The 16,405-nt window shown below is 45.7% G+C and overlaps 1 protein-coding gene across 1 annotated transcript in view; it reads right to left on the bottom strand.

The window, feature by feature from the left end:
- The window catches only part of LOC139274849 (mesenteric estrogen-dependent adipogenesis protein-like), a 37,068-nt gene that overhangs the window by 2,162 nt on the left and 18,501 nt on the right, over positions 1–16,405 (bottom strand). Inside the window, exons 2-4 of the mRNA XM_070891550.1 lie at positions 15,721–15,830; positions 11,029–11,141; positions 9,833–10,127 (exon numbers count right to left, since the gene is read on the bottom strand). Of these exons, the coding sequence (XP_070747651.1) occupies positions 9,833–10,127; positions 11,029–11,141; positions 15,721–15,830 (518 nt within the window). The remainder of the gene's footprint in view (positions 1–9,832; positions 10,128–11,028; positions 11,142–15,720; positions 15,831–16,405) is intronic.

The following is a 16,405-nucleotide window of genomic DNA, read 5'->3' as shown; positions in this document are numbered from 1 at the left end:
ACACATTTTACATCTAATTCACAGTTGCTGTTACATTGATTGAGGTCACAGGCATCTGCAAATCTGCCCGACGCTAGAAGCAATGGCAAAGGCCCCGAGAGCAGGCAACTTGAGCCAACCGGGTTCCCACTGCCAGCACTGGGCACCGCGCCATCACCAGGCTACCTAGATACCATCGCCACCGCGCGACTTTTCCTTGCTTATTGCATGTACACAACACTGATCAGTTACACATTTTACATCTAACTCACAGTTGCTGTTACATTGATTGAGAGTGTGGAGCTGTCCTTTTAAGTGTGGTGTGTTGTGGGCCTCTTTGAAGAGAGCCTTGCTATCTTTACCCCCATTCTCTTCTTTGCTTGGTGCCACATGTTGCTTCATCAACACCTCACCTCGTGGTTTGGGCACCATCTTTCTTCCCTCCACAATGTCGACTGCGGTGATCCTCTTCTCCCCGGGTTCTGCCACCGAAGCTGGGAATTCGCCTCTGGATCCGATTTTCTTCCTCCGGAGTCCTGCCACTGGAGCCTGGAAGGTGCATTCGGATCGTCTCAGCTGGATCATCACCACGCAGTCGTGCTGAGTGGTCTGTGCCTCAGGTGCTGTGCTGGCCTGCTCTCTGATGCCGGATCCAACCACAGGTGGGAGTTTGCATTGCTTTGCCTCTGAGCGCGGGGGACGTCAATCGTTGGAGGGATGAAATTTTCCCAGCTCCAATGGATCTTCTCCACTGACCTTCTTCCGAGTAGCGTTGGCCCATCACCTGCAACAATCCACGGGGTAACTTGTGCACCGTGCCATCATGGAGTACCTTTACATCCACACTACCAACAACTGGGATAAATTCATTGGTGTAGGTGCGCAGCTTTGCCTGAAACGGGACCAACTTGGGTTGTTCAGCTTGATTGAGAGGCTATGGGACAAGGACTTCTTGATTCATTACTGACTGGCTCGCTCCCGTGTCCACTTCCATGAAGACTGGATCACCATTTATCTCGACTTCCATCCTCAATGGTTGAACACTCGATAGTGCAGGTAAACATGCTATATACACCTCATCATGGGGTCGAGCAGCCTCTCTGACTATCACTTCATAATCCGCGCTGGATTCATGGCCATCTGCAGACTCATCAACACAGTGAGTCATATTTCTTTTACACATTCACTGGAGGTGGCCCTTTGTGCTGCAGCCTTTACACACATAGTCTTTAAAGTGGCACTGGTGAGCCCTGTGATTCCCTCCGCAATGCCAGCATGGTGCTACTCGATTAGCCCCCTTCGACGGACTCGGAGTTAAGGGACTCGGGGGACTGTTCTCTCTCCCCGGAGAAGATTCACGTTCTACAGTGCAGCCTCTAAAAGGCGCCACTCTGTGCACAGTACTTGCTGGGTTTGAGTCCTGAGGATGAGTCATCTGCCTAGAGCCGCAGGTCAAGGTCATGAATGCCTGGCTCACGGAGATGGCCTTCTGCAGTGTGACTGTGGTATCCGCAGACAGTAGCTTATGAAGAAGGCCCTCATGACCGATTCTGATGACAAAGATATCCCGCAGCGCTTTGGTGAAGTAGTCCCTGAAAGTACATGGTGCCGCCAGCCTCCCGAGGTCTGAAGCATATTTCGCGATCTCCTGGCCTTCGGGCCGTTGGTGTATATAAAACCGGTGTCTGGCTATGAGGATGCTCTCTTTGGGCTTGAGTTGTTCTTGAACTGTAGTGACTTTAGACAATTTAATGTAACTCAAGTGAGGATCACACATGGTGGCCTGCCTTTTATACTAGGCCTGGCACACCTGTACAGGTAACCTACAAATCTCCCACTGCAGTGCCCTCTGGTGGCACACCTTGTAATTGTACAAGCAGTAACCATGTAGGATAGATGACAAGCTTAGTATTATTTTCAAATTTGACCACTTTGCATTTTACAATATCTATAAAAATGCTTGAAGTCCTGTAACAGCACTATAACAAGGGATGAGCAGTAAAGGACCAAAGACAAAGATTAAATTCACTAATCCTGCAGTTCCAAAGGGAATACAAGTCAGACTGGTCTACAACACTGTATTTTGAATTTACTTGGCTCAGTGATAACTGCCTCTGAATAGGAAGGTTGTGGCATTAAGCCCTACTCCAGAACGTGCAAGGGCGAAAGAGCCATGGAATTGGCTGAATGCTGGTGGGGGTGGGGCAATCAGCTGGCAATGGGTCAGGGGCTGAACAGCGGGCAGAGAGCAGTGAAGATTGGCAATGGGACAGAATTCTGACTGTGGGACTTTCCAAGGAAGTGCCGGAGTGGCTGGAGACAAGTAGTAAGGCAGGCACGCAAAGCTGGAGGTACAGTTGGAAACATTGGAGGTGCCATGGCAGAGCTGGGAGAAGGAAGGGGCCAGAGCCAAAACAGAAAAGGTCTCTTCAGGGAGAGAAGGAGTCTCATGAAGAGGCAGTATTTAAGACAAAAATTAGTGAGCAATGGGGCCAGAATGGGAGAAGGGATTAAAACTATTTTTTCATCCAGTTGGCCAGGAGCAAAGAGGCAGGAAAGCAATAGACAAAAAATGGAAGTCAGAGACCGAGAAGGGGGGGGGGGGGGGGGGGGGGGGGAGGAAAAGGTTATTATATTTAAGAAGTCATTTTAAATTCTATATCCTATTGAAAATCTTACATCTCCATGTATTTCCATCTTAAAAAAAAACTTCACTTCCTGTTGTTACACTTCCAGGTCAAATTTCCCATTACAAATTCTTATGTCCATATTAATGGACAAGTCTTGAACTGGTTTCTATCACTGTTTAATTACAGGCGCGGATCACAAATCACTCAAAATGATCCTTGAAAATCTTTCACCCGCCTTCTTTTTATCCTCAGTAACCAAAATTTCCAGTGTCCAAAATAAGAGTTACATTTTTTTTGAAATACTTCAGAAAAACATGATTACATTTATCCATGGAATTATGTCGCGTGTCTTTTCAGGTTTTTAATTACCATTTTACCCGAAAGCCAAAGCCTCAGCCTCTCCCGAAAGGCTGGTCATGGACTTCAGACCGACAACATTAACTAATTTAATGGAATATTTTTCTTTAGTTTCGGTTCAGTGGTTATCAAATTTATTTGAAAATGGTGGCAAAGCAAGTCTCCCATGTCCGATAGCAATTGTGACTTAATTACTGCTGAAAAGAGTGAATTATTTATTTATCTATCTAAATCTCCATTTATCTATATACCTGACCGCAGTGAAGTGACAGCCACTGCCATGGATGGGGCGATTTAGAGCTTAGATTTAAAGGGAGGGAGTGAGAGCAAGAGTGGGATTGAGCCATGCAAGGCAGCGGGTGGAGTCCAGCATGGCTGGCGAGAGGATGATAACAGCCCCGAAGCTGCAAGCGCCGGTAGTTTAGGTTATTATTCCGGGTTTGCGGCATACAATAATTGTTTAAGAAGCCTCGCTGTACAGCTGCCAGACCATTACTCACCTCCGTTCCACCGACCTACAACAAATCTTTAATCCACTGACAGGAACTAAAATCTTAATTTTAAAACTAAAATACTAAAATCCGTGGTTCCTGTTGTCTCATGCTATCTTGTAGTCAACTAAATCTGGAGCGGAGAGAGTGGAAAAGCTAAAGGGATTTACAGTGATCAGAAATTTGGTTTTAATTCACAAACTGTGGCCTGAAGAAGTGTGTGTAAATAATAAAGTGAGCAGAAAAGGACTTGTTTGATGGGACAATGTGTAGAGCTTTATTCTGTATTTGAAACTGAAACTATATAGAATCTATGGGCTCAAAATTGGCCCACCCCTTTTTTCGGCGCACTCACCGGAGATGCGCGCTTTTTTGCGTGGAAAAGTGCTCCTGGGGAGGGGGGGGGGGGGTGTGGAGAAAGAGGGAAAAAAAAGATGCTCCCCACTTAGGCTGCTGTCCAGCCTCTCCCGGGTCTTCGCACAGTGTGACCAGTCGAGTCGGGGGTGGAGCCAGCATCCCTCGCTGCAAACAGTGCCGGGACGTCTGCGCATACATTTTGGAGTGTGAGCGCATGCGCAGTAGCTCCTCACCCCCAGCCTCTCTGTGCTGCAGCATGAGACCCGATCATCATCATCATACCAGCTACTGGAATCCCCAGCCTCTCAGTTTGTTGCTGCAGCATAGGACCCGATACCGGCAAATGTTGCTGTGAGTAGGGGTATTTGATTTTCAGCTTTAATCATCTAGAAATTGCATCGATCAGCCACTCGGCCAGGGCTAGGGACAGGCGGGCAGGGCTACTGTGACAGAAGAACATAAGTGACAGAGGAACACAGAGAATATCTTATTTATTGTAGACTGTATTTAGATAATATGGGCTCAATTTTGGCCCAGTATAAATCATTGCAAACAAAGTTGTTTAAATTAGTTGAGATACTTGGGCAATTTAATTCAACTATCTTTTACTTCTTTTATTTTTGTAGTTTAAGCTTCCATGAATGCTTCTGTTGTATAGTAAATTAACTTTGCAAAGTTCGTCATATGATGGCCTACATAGCTGTTTGATCCTATTCACATTCTTTAGTCGAGTCATTAAGTTCCGCTGGCCTCCGATGTACCTACCTGCGCCAATTTCATAACCCTCTGCAACGATTTTCTGAAGTGGCCACATACGCTGGCCCAAGTAGATTTGGAGCAACTATTAGCAGGCCAAAGTGGCCTAAATGGCCAAAACTGGTGTAGGTGGCTGGTAACACCCCCTTTTGAGAAAAACTAAACTAAACTAAAAAAATCCTAACTAACTCACTTACACTGGCGCAAACGGAATGTGAAAAATGGGGATTTTTAAGATACTCCAGAAAAATCAAGTTGCTCCAAAAAAAAACAGAGCAACTCTTGGCCAATTTTGAGCTCTATATCTCGGAGTTGAAACTGTCACAGAACAGGGAGAGTGGAGAGCGGAAATTCAAATAATCATCGGACAAAGAGTGGAGAGCGCCAGTTCAACTGTCACAGGAGAGTGGAGAGTGCAATTTCAAAGAATGGCAGGAGAGAAGAACGGAAAGCGCCAGTTCACAGGACAGGAGAGTAGAAAGCATCAGTTCCAACTGTCACAGGACAGGAGAATGGAGAGCACCATGTTATATCAATCGCAGGACAGAGCGAGAGATTTCAAACAATAGCAGGAAATAAGTTAGAACAACAGTCTTTGGAATGATTACCTCTCATTGTTCTTTTTGATCTACAGGAGAATTGATTTATTAAGACAGCTAGAAACTGATTTAACTTTTCAATTACTGAAGTTGTGATTTTAAATTCATTTATAATTATTCTCTATATTAAATCAATTTTGTTTTAATATAATCTTAATTATACTGATTCTAACATTGTAGAATCCCTATTGTAGTATTTACCATGTAAATTGTTTTTCTTTTTTTTTTTCGCCTGTGTCTATTTACATGCGCATTTTGGCTGCCGCTTCGGACCCGAGCCATTCACTTTTATTTACACTTCCTTCTCCTGCTTTTTCTCTCAATTCCTCCCTATCAGTCTCTCCTGTCATCATGCCACCTTTCATCTCTCCTCGCTCGGATACTCTGCCCTCCCAATCACTACCCCAATCCTTCATTACTCTTCAACCATCCTACTCTCCTGCCACCGTCGCAGGTTCGATTCCCATTTAGACAAGCCTGCAGCTTCCCTCTGTGCCTCTCCTGGCATTCTCTGAAGGGCCCACCATGGCACTCGTCGCTATCTCCTCACAAGCAGCAACCCCAACTGACCCATCCTACTCTCTCACTGACCTTACCACCCGGTTTGCCCCTGGGAGGGCTAACCTTGCAAATCTCCTCCTCCTCCTCCTCCAAATCATCCCTCCAAGCATTGACCATGTGTATTCTGGCAGTGGATCAGCCATCATGGATCTTCTCCAGATCTCCTTGCAGAATGTCCGTTCACTTGCGAACAAGGCCCTTGCCATCCATGATCATATCGTGGATGATTGCAGCAACATTCTGGCACTGTTGGAAACTTGGCTGAGAAATGATGACACATTACCTTTAAATGAAGCCTCCCCGCCTGGCTATACTTTCCACCACTTGCCCTGCCCAGACTGCCATGGTAGTGGTGTGGCTCTCATCACCAAATCATACCTTGGTCTGCCCCAGACTCCTCCAGCACCTTCTCCTCCATTGAACAACTCGCCTTATTCCACCCTTATAAACTCTCATTTAAAATTCTCGTTCCCCACCGCCCACCCAAGTATGATGAAAAATTTATCACGGATATAGTCTCACTGCTTTCCTCCCTCAGCCTATGCACTGAGTGACTTCTCATCCTCAGTGATTTCAACATCCATCTCAATTCATCATGCTCTCTCTCCTCCGAGTTCACTACTCTCCTGTCTCTTAGTCTCTCCCTCCATGTGAATTCCTCAACCCATATTCACGGCCACGCCGTTGACCTTGCCATCTCTCGTGGCCTCACTTTTCCAACTGTGTCAATTAAAGATAAGGCCATCTCTGACCATTTCCTTGTATCGTCCTCTACCTACATCCCCCTTCCCCAATCCAAACCTACTTTCTTCTGCATCCGCCCCTGGAAAAATCTCTCTCCAAACTCTCTTACAACTGTACTGATCAACTCCAAACTGTCCAACCTTTGGCCCTCCTTTCACCATGACATTTCTGCAACCACCGATCTGCTCAACTACACCCTCATCACCACCTTTGATGCCCTAGTCTCTATTAAAACCATTACTCTCTCCCACCCTGTCCATTCACCCTGGTACAACCCTCATCTCTCCCTCAAGTCTAAGGGGCGCAGACTTGAACGGATGTGGCGGACAATTGGTTTAGCCATTAATCGCCAGATCTGGCTTGAATACATAATGCATTCCGGGTCCTACTCTTGTCTACAAAAACTGCTCACTATTCCAGGATCATTCTGGAATGCAAAGATAACATCCGGCTACTATTCTCTATTGCTAACCGTCTTCTTAAACCCCTCTCCGCTGTCTCCATCACACTCACCAACAACAAGTGGGAGAAGCTCATGGACTTCTTTGTCTCAAAGATTGAGACCATCCGATCAGCTGTCTGCAATTTCACTTCCTTCCCCTAGCCCACTGGGCCAAACTGCCTCTGATGCTCCCACCTGCCCTAGCCCTAAACTCATATTTCTCTAGTTTCTCTTTGATCTCCCCTCTTGACCTCTCCAAACTCATCTTTTCCACAAGACCCACTTTCTGCTCCTTTGACCCTATTCCCACTAAACTGCTGACCACCAAACTTCCTTTTTTGGCTCCCATGTTAGCCGACATTGTTGACGGTTCTCTCTCCTCAGATACTGTCCCCCTTGCCTTCAAATCTGCCGTCATCACCCCTCACCTCAAAAAGACGACCCTTCACCCCACTGTGCTTGTGAACCTCCCTTGTTGTCCAAAGTCCTTGAAAAAGTTGTTGCCTCCCAAATCCGCAACCACCTTTCCCAGGACTCAATGTTTGAACCCCTTCCATCTGGTTTTCACCCCTGCCACAGTACCAAAATGACTCAGTCACAAATGACAACCTCTGTGACTAAGGTAAACTATCCCTCCTTATCCTCCTGGACCTGTCTGCAGCCTTCGACACAGTTGACCACTCCATCCTCCTCCAACGCCTCTCCACCATGGTCCAGCTGGGTGGGACTGCACTCGACTGGTTTCATTCCTATCTATCTAATCGTAGCCAAAAAATCTCCTGCAATGGTTTCTCTTCCCACTCCCGCATCGTTACCTCTGGTGTCCCCCAAGGATCGATCCTTGGCCCCTTCCTACTTCTCATCTATATGCTGCCCCTTGACAATATCATCTGAAAACACGGAGTCAGTTTCCACATGTATGCTGATGACATACAGCTCTACCTCTCTACCACTTCTCTCAATATCTCTATGGTCTCTAAATTGTCAGACTGCTTGTCTGGCATCCAGTACTGGATGAGCAGAAATTTTCTCCAATTAAATATTGTGAAGACCGAAGCCATTGTCTTTGGTCCCTGCCACAAACTGCGTTCTCTAATCACTGACTCCATCCCTCTCTCTACCATCTGTCTGAGGCTAAACCAGACTGTTCGCAACCTAGGCATCATATTTGACCCTGAAATGAGCTTCCAGTCACATATCCACGTCATAACTAAACCCGCCTATTTCCACTTCCGTAACATTGCCCGCCTCCGTCTCAGCTCTTATGCTGCTGAAACCCTCATCCATGCCTTTGTTACCTCTAGACTTGGCTACTCCAATGCACTCCTGGCTGGCCTCCCACATTCTACACTACGTAAACTTGAGGTCATCCAAAACTCGGCAGCCCTTGTCCTAACTCGCACCACGTCACGATCACCTGTGTTCATTGATCTACATTGGCTCCCGGTTTAAACAATGCCTTGATTTCAAAATTCTCATCCTTGTTTACAAATCCCTCCCTATTGCTAATCTATTTCAGCCTCACAACCTCAGATGTCTGTGCTCCTCAAATTCTGCCCTCTTCAGCATCCCTGATTATAACTGCTCAACCATCGGTGACTGTGCCTTCAGCTGATGGGCCCCAAGCTGTGGAACATCTTCCCTAAACCTCTACAACTCTCTTTCCTCCTTTAAGACGCTTTTAAAATCTACTTCTTTAACCAAGTTTTTGGTCATCTGCCGTAATTTCTTCTTTTGTGGCTTGGTGTCAAATTTATCTGTTTTGTCTTATAACACTTTGTAAAGCACCTTGAGACAATTTACTACATTAAAGGTGCTATATAAATAAAATGTTGTTGTTGAAGAAAAGCTAGATGACAAATTTGAAAAGCTATATTCAAATAAAGTGTATGTCAAGTTTTTTTTTTTTAAATGAGGTTAAATGTGCATGTGTACACATGAGAGAGAGAGAAAAAATGAGATTGTACTGATTTCACAACAGTTCTTGGTGCTTTTGTTTTATGTGCTATAAACTTCAGAAAGTTTAATAAGCTTAGAGAGAGAGAACCTTTCCTCCAGGTAATTTATGTTAATTTTTCAAAACAAAATTATTTTTGAAGCTAACAGAGAGTCATTCATTATTTCAACGGTGTCTTAACAGAAAATATAAATGTTTTAATTGTTAGCACCCATGAGACAGAGATTCTAATTGATAATGTGCGTGAGATAAGTGTCATAAGTTGATATAGGTCATTTCCACTATCAATGTGGACATAGGAATTTAAAATGGCAAATGTTAACACAAAAGCCTGACCAAATTTTACAAAGGAAAGTGAACTTTTGTAGACAGGGTATGGAAATTTGTCTGGACCTGGTTTCGCGCTCCACAGGAAGGTTTTTATTACAATTTTTTAAGAATTATTATTTGTCGGTGGGCGAAGCGTCCGCTGAAGGTTTCCCAGAGGAATCCTCAAACAGGTGTTAGGCCTCTAATTAACATATGCAAAGGGATAAGGTGTATTTTGGTGGACTGCCTGGGACGCCTATAAAATGGGCACGACTAAATTATCAGTGGCCCAAACAAATGCGCAGATTGGACCTGCCCACTGCTAAATTTGTCAATGCTGGGCCCATTTTTCCAGACGTAAAATGGACACACCTACCAATTTCTACCCCAGGCCATATGTGCAGACTAAGGAGTTTTTAGTACAAAATATACAGATTTGGGGATGGCACCTATTTGAAGAATAAAAATTGCCAGCAGGATTTCAAAACTTTGAAATTAAAGCTATTTGCAAAGCCGTGAATCAGTAATCTTTTGAAAAAAGGTTGAATATTATATAATAATTGCTTATTTATTCAGCTACCATAAATATCAAAAGGCAAGGATGTGTTTTATTACTGACAACACCAATATTAAACTGAACAAGTACATACCTGTCTGAAATGAGGAAACTGCACCAGGGCTTGGCTCAGATACACTGTCTATTTGAATACTAGGCTCACTTAACTTGTCCAACAACTTTTTCACTTTGCATTTCTCATCTTCGGTTGTGCAAGACAAGTCCACGATCTTTCCATTCAGTTCCTTAGTCTTTGCAATACGCCCAAGCCAGTGGAAAACATCAAACGAATCACATTTAAGCTCACAGGTGAAATCCAAACCTAGACTATGCATTTTATATCCCTCTTTCAAACTGAAGTATGACTGGATTGTTTTTTGCAAGGTGAACTAACAGAGAGAGAAAAAAAATCACAAGCTAGTAACTCATTTTTTATAGGAAATACAAATTAGAAACCAAGATTTAAACTGCACCCAAGATTTAAGGATACGTGTGAACAGTGATGTCGTTCAGAATTCCTACAATATAGCCTATTAAACCGATTTTAAATCAAAAAATTAAATATTTTATCTTAAATATAATTCCCATTAAAGGAATTTTGGAATGTATTGCATGCGCTCTAATCCGCCAAAAGCCGGAGCCAAAATGGCTGCACCTGTTCGGGAACAGTTTGAGAGACACCAAATGCAATACAGTAATACAGAACGTTATACTTCCCCTGGTTTTCCCCTCAAAGAAAAGCACGCAAATCAGACTTCAAATTAAGTCCTCCTTGACTAGACAATTTAGTAAATGTCACAATTTAGTAATTGTGCCTCTGTGAAACATCTTGGGACATTTCTCTACTTTAAAGGCTTTATGTAAGTAAATGTAACTTCTACATTACACTATCCAGAATGGGCTGTCTCACAAACCCTTGGGGGAAAAGCAAGCGCTGATATGGAATCAGCTGGCCACTCCCCATTTAACTGGAGGTCTAGCTAGCTGAGAGAAGAGTTATGTGTCACATCAGTCCTTTTGTGGTTTCTTTGTATTAATAATGTAGAGTTTCTCTGTTAGTGACTGATTGCCAACACTGAGCCAACTTTGTACAATATCATGGAACTGAAACAAGGCCAATATTTTGCACTACAATGAAAGCCACAATTATAGTGCAATATTATTGTGCAGAATGGGTGATACTTTCTTCTAACAAAATCATGAATCTATATTAGATGGGGCAGAGGTACTTTAGGACTCCTTAAAAAGAAGTACTGTCAAGCCATTAATCTCTATCCAAGTAGAGATTACCTGGAGGACATAGTTTGCTCCCACTTCAGATGCTGTGACATCTTTCATACTATCTTCAATCTCCTGTCTTATTCTGGGGTGACGAGTGTTCACAATTACGGCATAAACTGTGTCTGCAAGAGTATAAAGCAAGGCATGTGGTGAGTACTCATTTTAGGACGTCACATTCTTTGCTGATGCTGTGTTGTTCTATGAAGAGTAGGCAAAATAGGAAGTTCAGGTTAACTGCAGAATGACTATGATAAAATGCACTATTTTGTCCATGGTTTACCATTATAGTAGCTTTGAGGTAAAGCCAGGTTAATGTAAAGAAATAACCCTGGGTAACACACAACAACCCAGCAACAGGGACAAAAGCCCCGATTTTAATTCGGGCAAAAGTTGTGCTGGAGAAGGCTGAAGCAAATGGCAAACTGTCCTGACCTTGGGTATGTGTGACTTGGGACATTTGGCCTAGAAATTCAGGGGGCGGCGCCGCCACTAACGACTCCCGATAAATTCGGTGGTAGTTTGGCGGTGGCGGTAACCCATAGTGCCCCGCTGCGCTGCGCCGGCGATGATGGTCATTACCGTGCGCAGCATCCCGTTATCGACATGGACCCTAAATTGGGTATCGATGACAGCGAAGCATCAGGGGATGTGAACCGGGCGGTAGGCTGCTTACAGGGTGATAGTTAAAGGGGAGATGCAATGCTTTTTAAAAAAAAGACCCACTTCACGGTGGTCCAAGTAGGACCATTTTTATAATGCAGAGTTTTCAGCTTGGGCATTTCACTTTAATTAAGGGAACAGCCCCTCCTATGTGGCAGCGCGATGCGACTCAGTGTGTAGCGCTGCGCCCAGCTCCCAACGCGTCTGTCCCGCTAGCGCCTCAAAGGAATTGGAGCGCATTATTTTGTGTTCCACTTCTTTTCAGAGGCGGCAAGACCAATCTCTCTCAAGAGGCAAGGGTAGTGCGTACGATGAAATGTATATGGACTTTAGCAAAGCTTTTGATGAGGTCTCACATGGTAGACTGGTCACAAAGGTTAAAGCCCATGGGATCCAGGGAAAAGTGGCAAGTTAAATCCAAAATTAGCTTGGCTGTAGGAAGCAAAGGGTAATGGTTGATGGAGGTTTGTGTGACTGGAAGGATGTTTCCAGTGGGGTCCCGCAGGGCTCAGTACTGGGTCCCTTGCTTTTTGTAGTATACATCAATGATCTAGATTTGAATAGGGGGGAGTATGATTAAGAAGTTTATAGGCAACACTAAAATTGGCTGTGGTTAATAATGAAGAGGAAAGTCATGAGCTGCAGGAGGGTATCAATCTACTGGTCTGGTAGGCAGAGCAGTTGCAAATGGAATTTAATTCAGAGAAGTGTGAGGTAATGCAACTTGGGAGGGCTAATAAAGGAAAGTGTATACACATTAAGCGGTAGGCCACTTAATAATGTAGATGAACAAAGGGACCTTGGAGTGCTTGTCGATAGATCCCTGAAAGTAGGCCAGGTGGTTAAGAAGGCATACAGAATGCTTGCTTTTATTGGCCGAGGCCTTTATTGGCTGAGGTATAGAATATAAGAGCAGGGAGGTTATGCTTAAATTGTGTAATACTTTGGTTAGGCCACAACTGGAGTACTGTATGCCCGTTCTGGTCACCATATTATAGGAAGGACATGATTGCACTAGAGAAGGTGCAGGAGAGATTTGCTAGGATGCTGCCTGGAATGGAGAATCTTAGTTATGAGGGCAGATTGGATAGGCTGGATTTGTTCTCATTGGAATAGAGGAGGTTGAGCGGAGACCTCACTAAGGTGTACAAAATATTGATGGGCCTGGACAGAATGGATAGCAAGGGCTTATTTCCATTTGTGGAGGGGTCTATTACGAGGGGCATAGTTTTAAGGTGGTTGGTGGAAGATTTAGAGGGGATTTGACGGGGGGCTTCTTTACTCAAAGGGTTGTGGGGATCTGGAACTTGCTGCCTGGAAGAGTAGTGGATGCAGAAACCCTCACCACTTTTAAGAGATGGTTGGATGGGCACTTAAAGTGCCGTAACCTGCAGGGTTACGAACCTAGAGCTGGTAATTGGGATTAGACTGGATGACCTTTTGTTGGTCGGCGCAGATATAATATTAAGTACTGCAGGGAATAGATTATGGCCAGGGTGATGATCTGGACTAGTTTTGATCGCCTGGATGGGTCGGAGAGGAATTTTCCCAGATTTTTTCTCCCTAAATTGACCTGAGTTTTTAAATCTGGTTTTTGTCTCTCCCAGGAGATCACATGGCTCCGGTTGAGGTGGAGTGTAGAATGTTTCAGTATAAGAGGGTGTCGCAGTTGTGTGAGGCGGACTGGTTGGGCTGGGTGCTCTTTGCCTTTCCGTCATTGTTCATAGATTTATATGTAACCTTCAGGGCTGCTGACCAAGGGCCGTGCGACTCTTTGTCGGCCGGCGTGGACACGATGGGCCGAAATGGCCTCCTTCTGCTTTGTAAGTTTCTATGGGCCCAAGTTTCCACAAGAAAAAAAACGAGCAACCCTCCGAGCTGGGCGCCCGTTTTTCGCACCTAAAAAAATCCTCGGTATTCTCCACCTACTTGCAGGGCCTCTGGCCCTCGGCGCAGCCAGCACGAGCTGTGGGGGGACGGAGCCAGGTCCCTGCGCTGAAAACAGTGCTGGGACCTCTGCACATTCGCGCTACAGTGGGCACGCAAGTGCAGTAGCTCCAGGCACCGAACTGTGTGGGAGGGGCCCGAAGCACGCAGCCCCTAGCCCTGGCCCAATGGCCTCACTGGGGCTGCGTGAATAAGGCTCCTCCCACGGCCAGCTCCTGCTTCCCCCCCCCCCCGACACCCGCTCCCCCCAGCCTCCGGACCAGACCTGACACCCGCTCCCCCTCCCCCGCCGACCAGACCCGACCCCCGCTCCCCCACCTCCTTGTCCCCCCGCCGACCAGACCCGACCCGACACCCGCTCTCTCCTCCCCCCCCCCCCCCCCCGCCGACCAGACCAGACACCCGCTCCTCCCCCCCACTCTCTCCCTCCCTCCCTCCCGCTCAGCAGCACGAACGGCTGCAGAATTCTCCCTGGCTGAAGCACTTTCACACAGGTAGGAAGATGGTTTATTTAATCTTTTCTTGGCTTATAAATGTTTATTCAGGTTGGATTTATTTGTATAATATTTGTAGAAGTATAAATAAGGATTTATTGTAGAATTTAATGACTTCCCTTCCCCCCCCACCTCGTTCTGGACGCCTAATTTGTAACCTGCGCCTGATTTTTTAATGTGTAGAACAGGTTTTTTCAGTTCTACAAAAATCTTCACTGGCTCCATTCTACTTTAGTTTGGAGTACGTTTTCACTGTGGAAACTTTCAAATCAGGCGTCAGTGGCCGGACACGCCCCCTTTTGAAGAAAAAATTCTGTTCCAAAGTAGAACTGTTCTACCTGACTCGAACTGCAGAAAAAAAAAGTGGAGAATTGCGATTTCTTAGATAGTCCGTTCTCCACCAGTTGCTCCTAAAAATCAGGCGCAAATCATGTGGAAACTTGGGCCCTATGTTTCTATGTTTCTGTGCCTGACGCAAAGTCTCGCAGCTCGCGAGTGTTACCGCCCCCAAACGGGACGCAATGGAATTTTTCCCCCTATAACGCCCAGGCCTCAGCTGCATAGTTTCAGGCAGTCTCCCAGCGTGAACTGGCTGGCCGGCAGATGTGAACTGAGACAATGGTGGTGAAATTCCCCTGTTGAGACTCCAGTTAGTGCCTCCAGGGAGGCGCTAACGGGGCGTAAAAGTGTTTTCGCCCGGGATGTGGGACACTACCGGCTCATGCGGGAGTTAGCGGAGGTGCGAATGCAGTAACACCGTGCCCCACTGGTAGCGCCCCAGGCCGCCGCATCTCCGGCAATGACGTCATCGCGTGTGCGGCATTCCCTTTTCGCCCTGCAGCGGAAATTGGGCAGCACTCCATGAGGCTGCTGCGCATGCTGCCAGCGCCAGTCACGTGGGTCACAAGCCAGGCCGCACCACGAGCGAGGCAAAAGTTAAAGGGGAGGTTTGCTCCACCGTGCATTGCCATTTTTTTTTTCTTCTCTGACTCACTGGTCGGGCTGTTGTCCAACGATGTCATGGGGTCTGGGCCGCGATTGTACAACACGGCGCTCTGTTTCAGTGCCGGGCTGTGTCCACGGCACCCCGCATCCCCGGTGGCAGAATGGAGGCCAATAAAAAGCCTGCAGATCGCGCAGCGTCCTTCTCCTTTAACGGTAGGGGATGGATGTTGAAACGCATCAGCGCTACGCGGAGAGGCCGTGTAGCACTCTATGATGTGCCCGCGTAATGCCCCCAATCCCACCCAGAGAGGAAGTGGAGTACATGACATTGCGCTCCACTTCCTGTGAGAGGCGGTAACCCTAATTTCGCTTCTGGGGCGGGAAATATTAATGCCCCCAACCGAGGCGATAGTGTTGCCAGTGTGGGGCATTGTACTCAGCACAGAGGTTATCCACTGAGCCATTGGAGGGAGAGGGGAATTAGCTATATATTTCTAACTCATTTATAATGAATACTTCTGTCTTGATATACCTTTGCACTTTCTTCCTCCCTCTAAAAGCCCCAATACAGGAGAAAATGTCAATTGTCGGCAGAATAATACAGCATTAAATACAGTAAATATCAATGCAAAACACAGCTGTAACAAAAACATACCTTTTGTAGAACCCTCAGTGAGCTTACCACTAGTAAAAAGGATCATCGGTTTACTTAATATAGTCTCTTGGAGGTTTCTGTATTCCTTATGAGAAGTCAGAGTAATTTTCCTGGAAGTCAAAAATGAAACTCAGAATTTGATACAGTGCAGAAAATTAATTTAACGATGTACATTCCTCGATGTAATAGACCTTGTTGCAGTCAATTGCCGGCCCTTTCATTGATAGAGCCTTCAATGGCCTGGGCCCTACTCTCAGGAACTCTATTGCTAAATCTTGTTTCCCTTTCTCTCCACCTTTAGAACCCTCTTAAAACTTGTCTCTTCGGCCAAACCTTCTGTTGACCCTCCTAATCTCTCTCTGCCTGGCTCAGTGCCTGTTTTCCCTTCTTTGTTTATTCTTGAATTGACATAGGATATTTTTATTTAAAGGTACTACATAAATGCAAGTTCTTGTGTATAATGTGTAAAGGTCCTGTTTTGTAGCCACACTGGTAGATTCTTAAAAAGAAAGTATTTGGGGAAAATCACTGGTCATAACCTGAATGAATCTGGTCAGCGTGAGAAAGTTATCAATAAAGCAAATTGGGTACTGGGATGCACCTGGAGGAACAAGTTATAGTGACAGTACGGGTCAGTGGTGTGACCAGTTCTGGAGCACTATGTACAGTTTTGCTCACCAGGCAC

This window comes from Pristiophorus japonicus, chromosome 10 (assembly GCF_044704955.1).
Source record: "Pristiophorus japonicus isolate sPriJap1 chromosome 10, sPriJap1.hap1, whole genome shotgun sequence".
NCBI lineage: Eukaryota > Metazoa > Chordata > Chondrichthyes > Pristiophoridae > Pristiophorus > Pristiophorus japonicus.
This window is presented reverse-complemented; position numbering and strand designations above follow the sequence as displayed.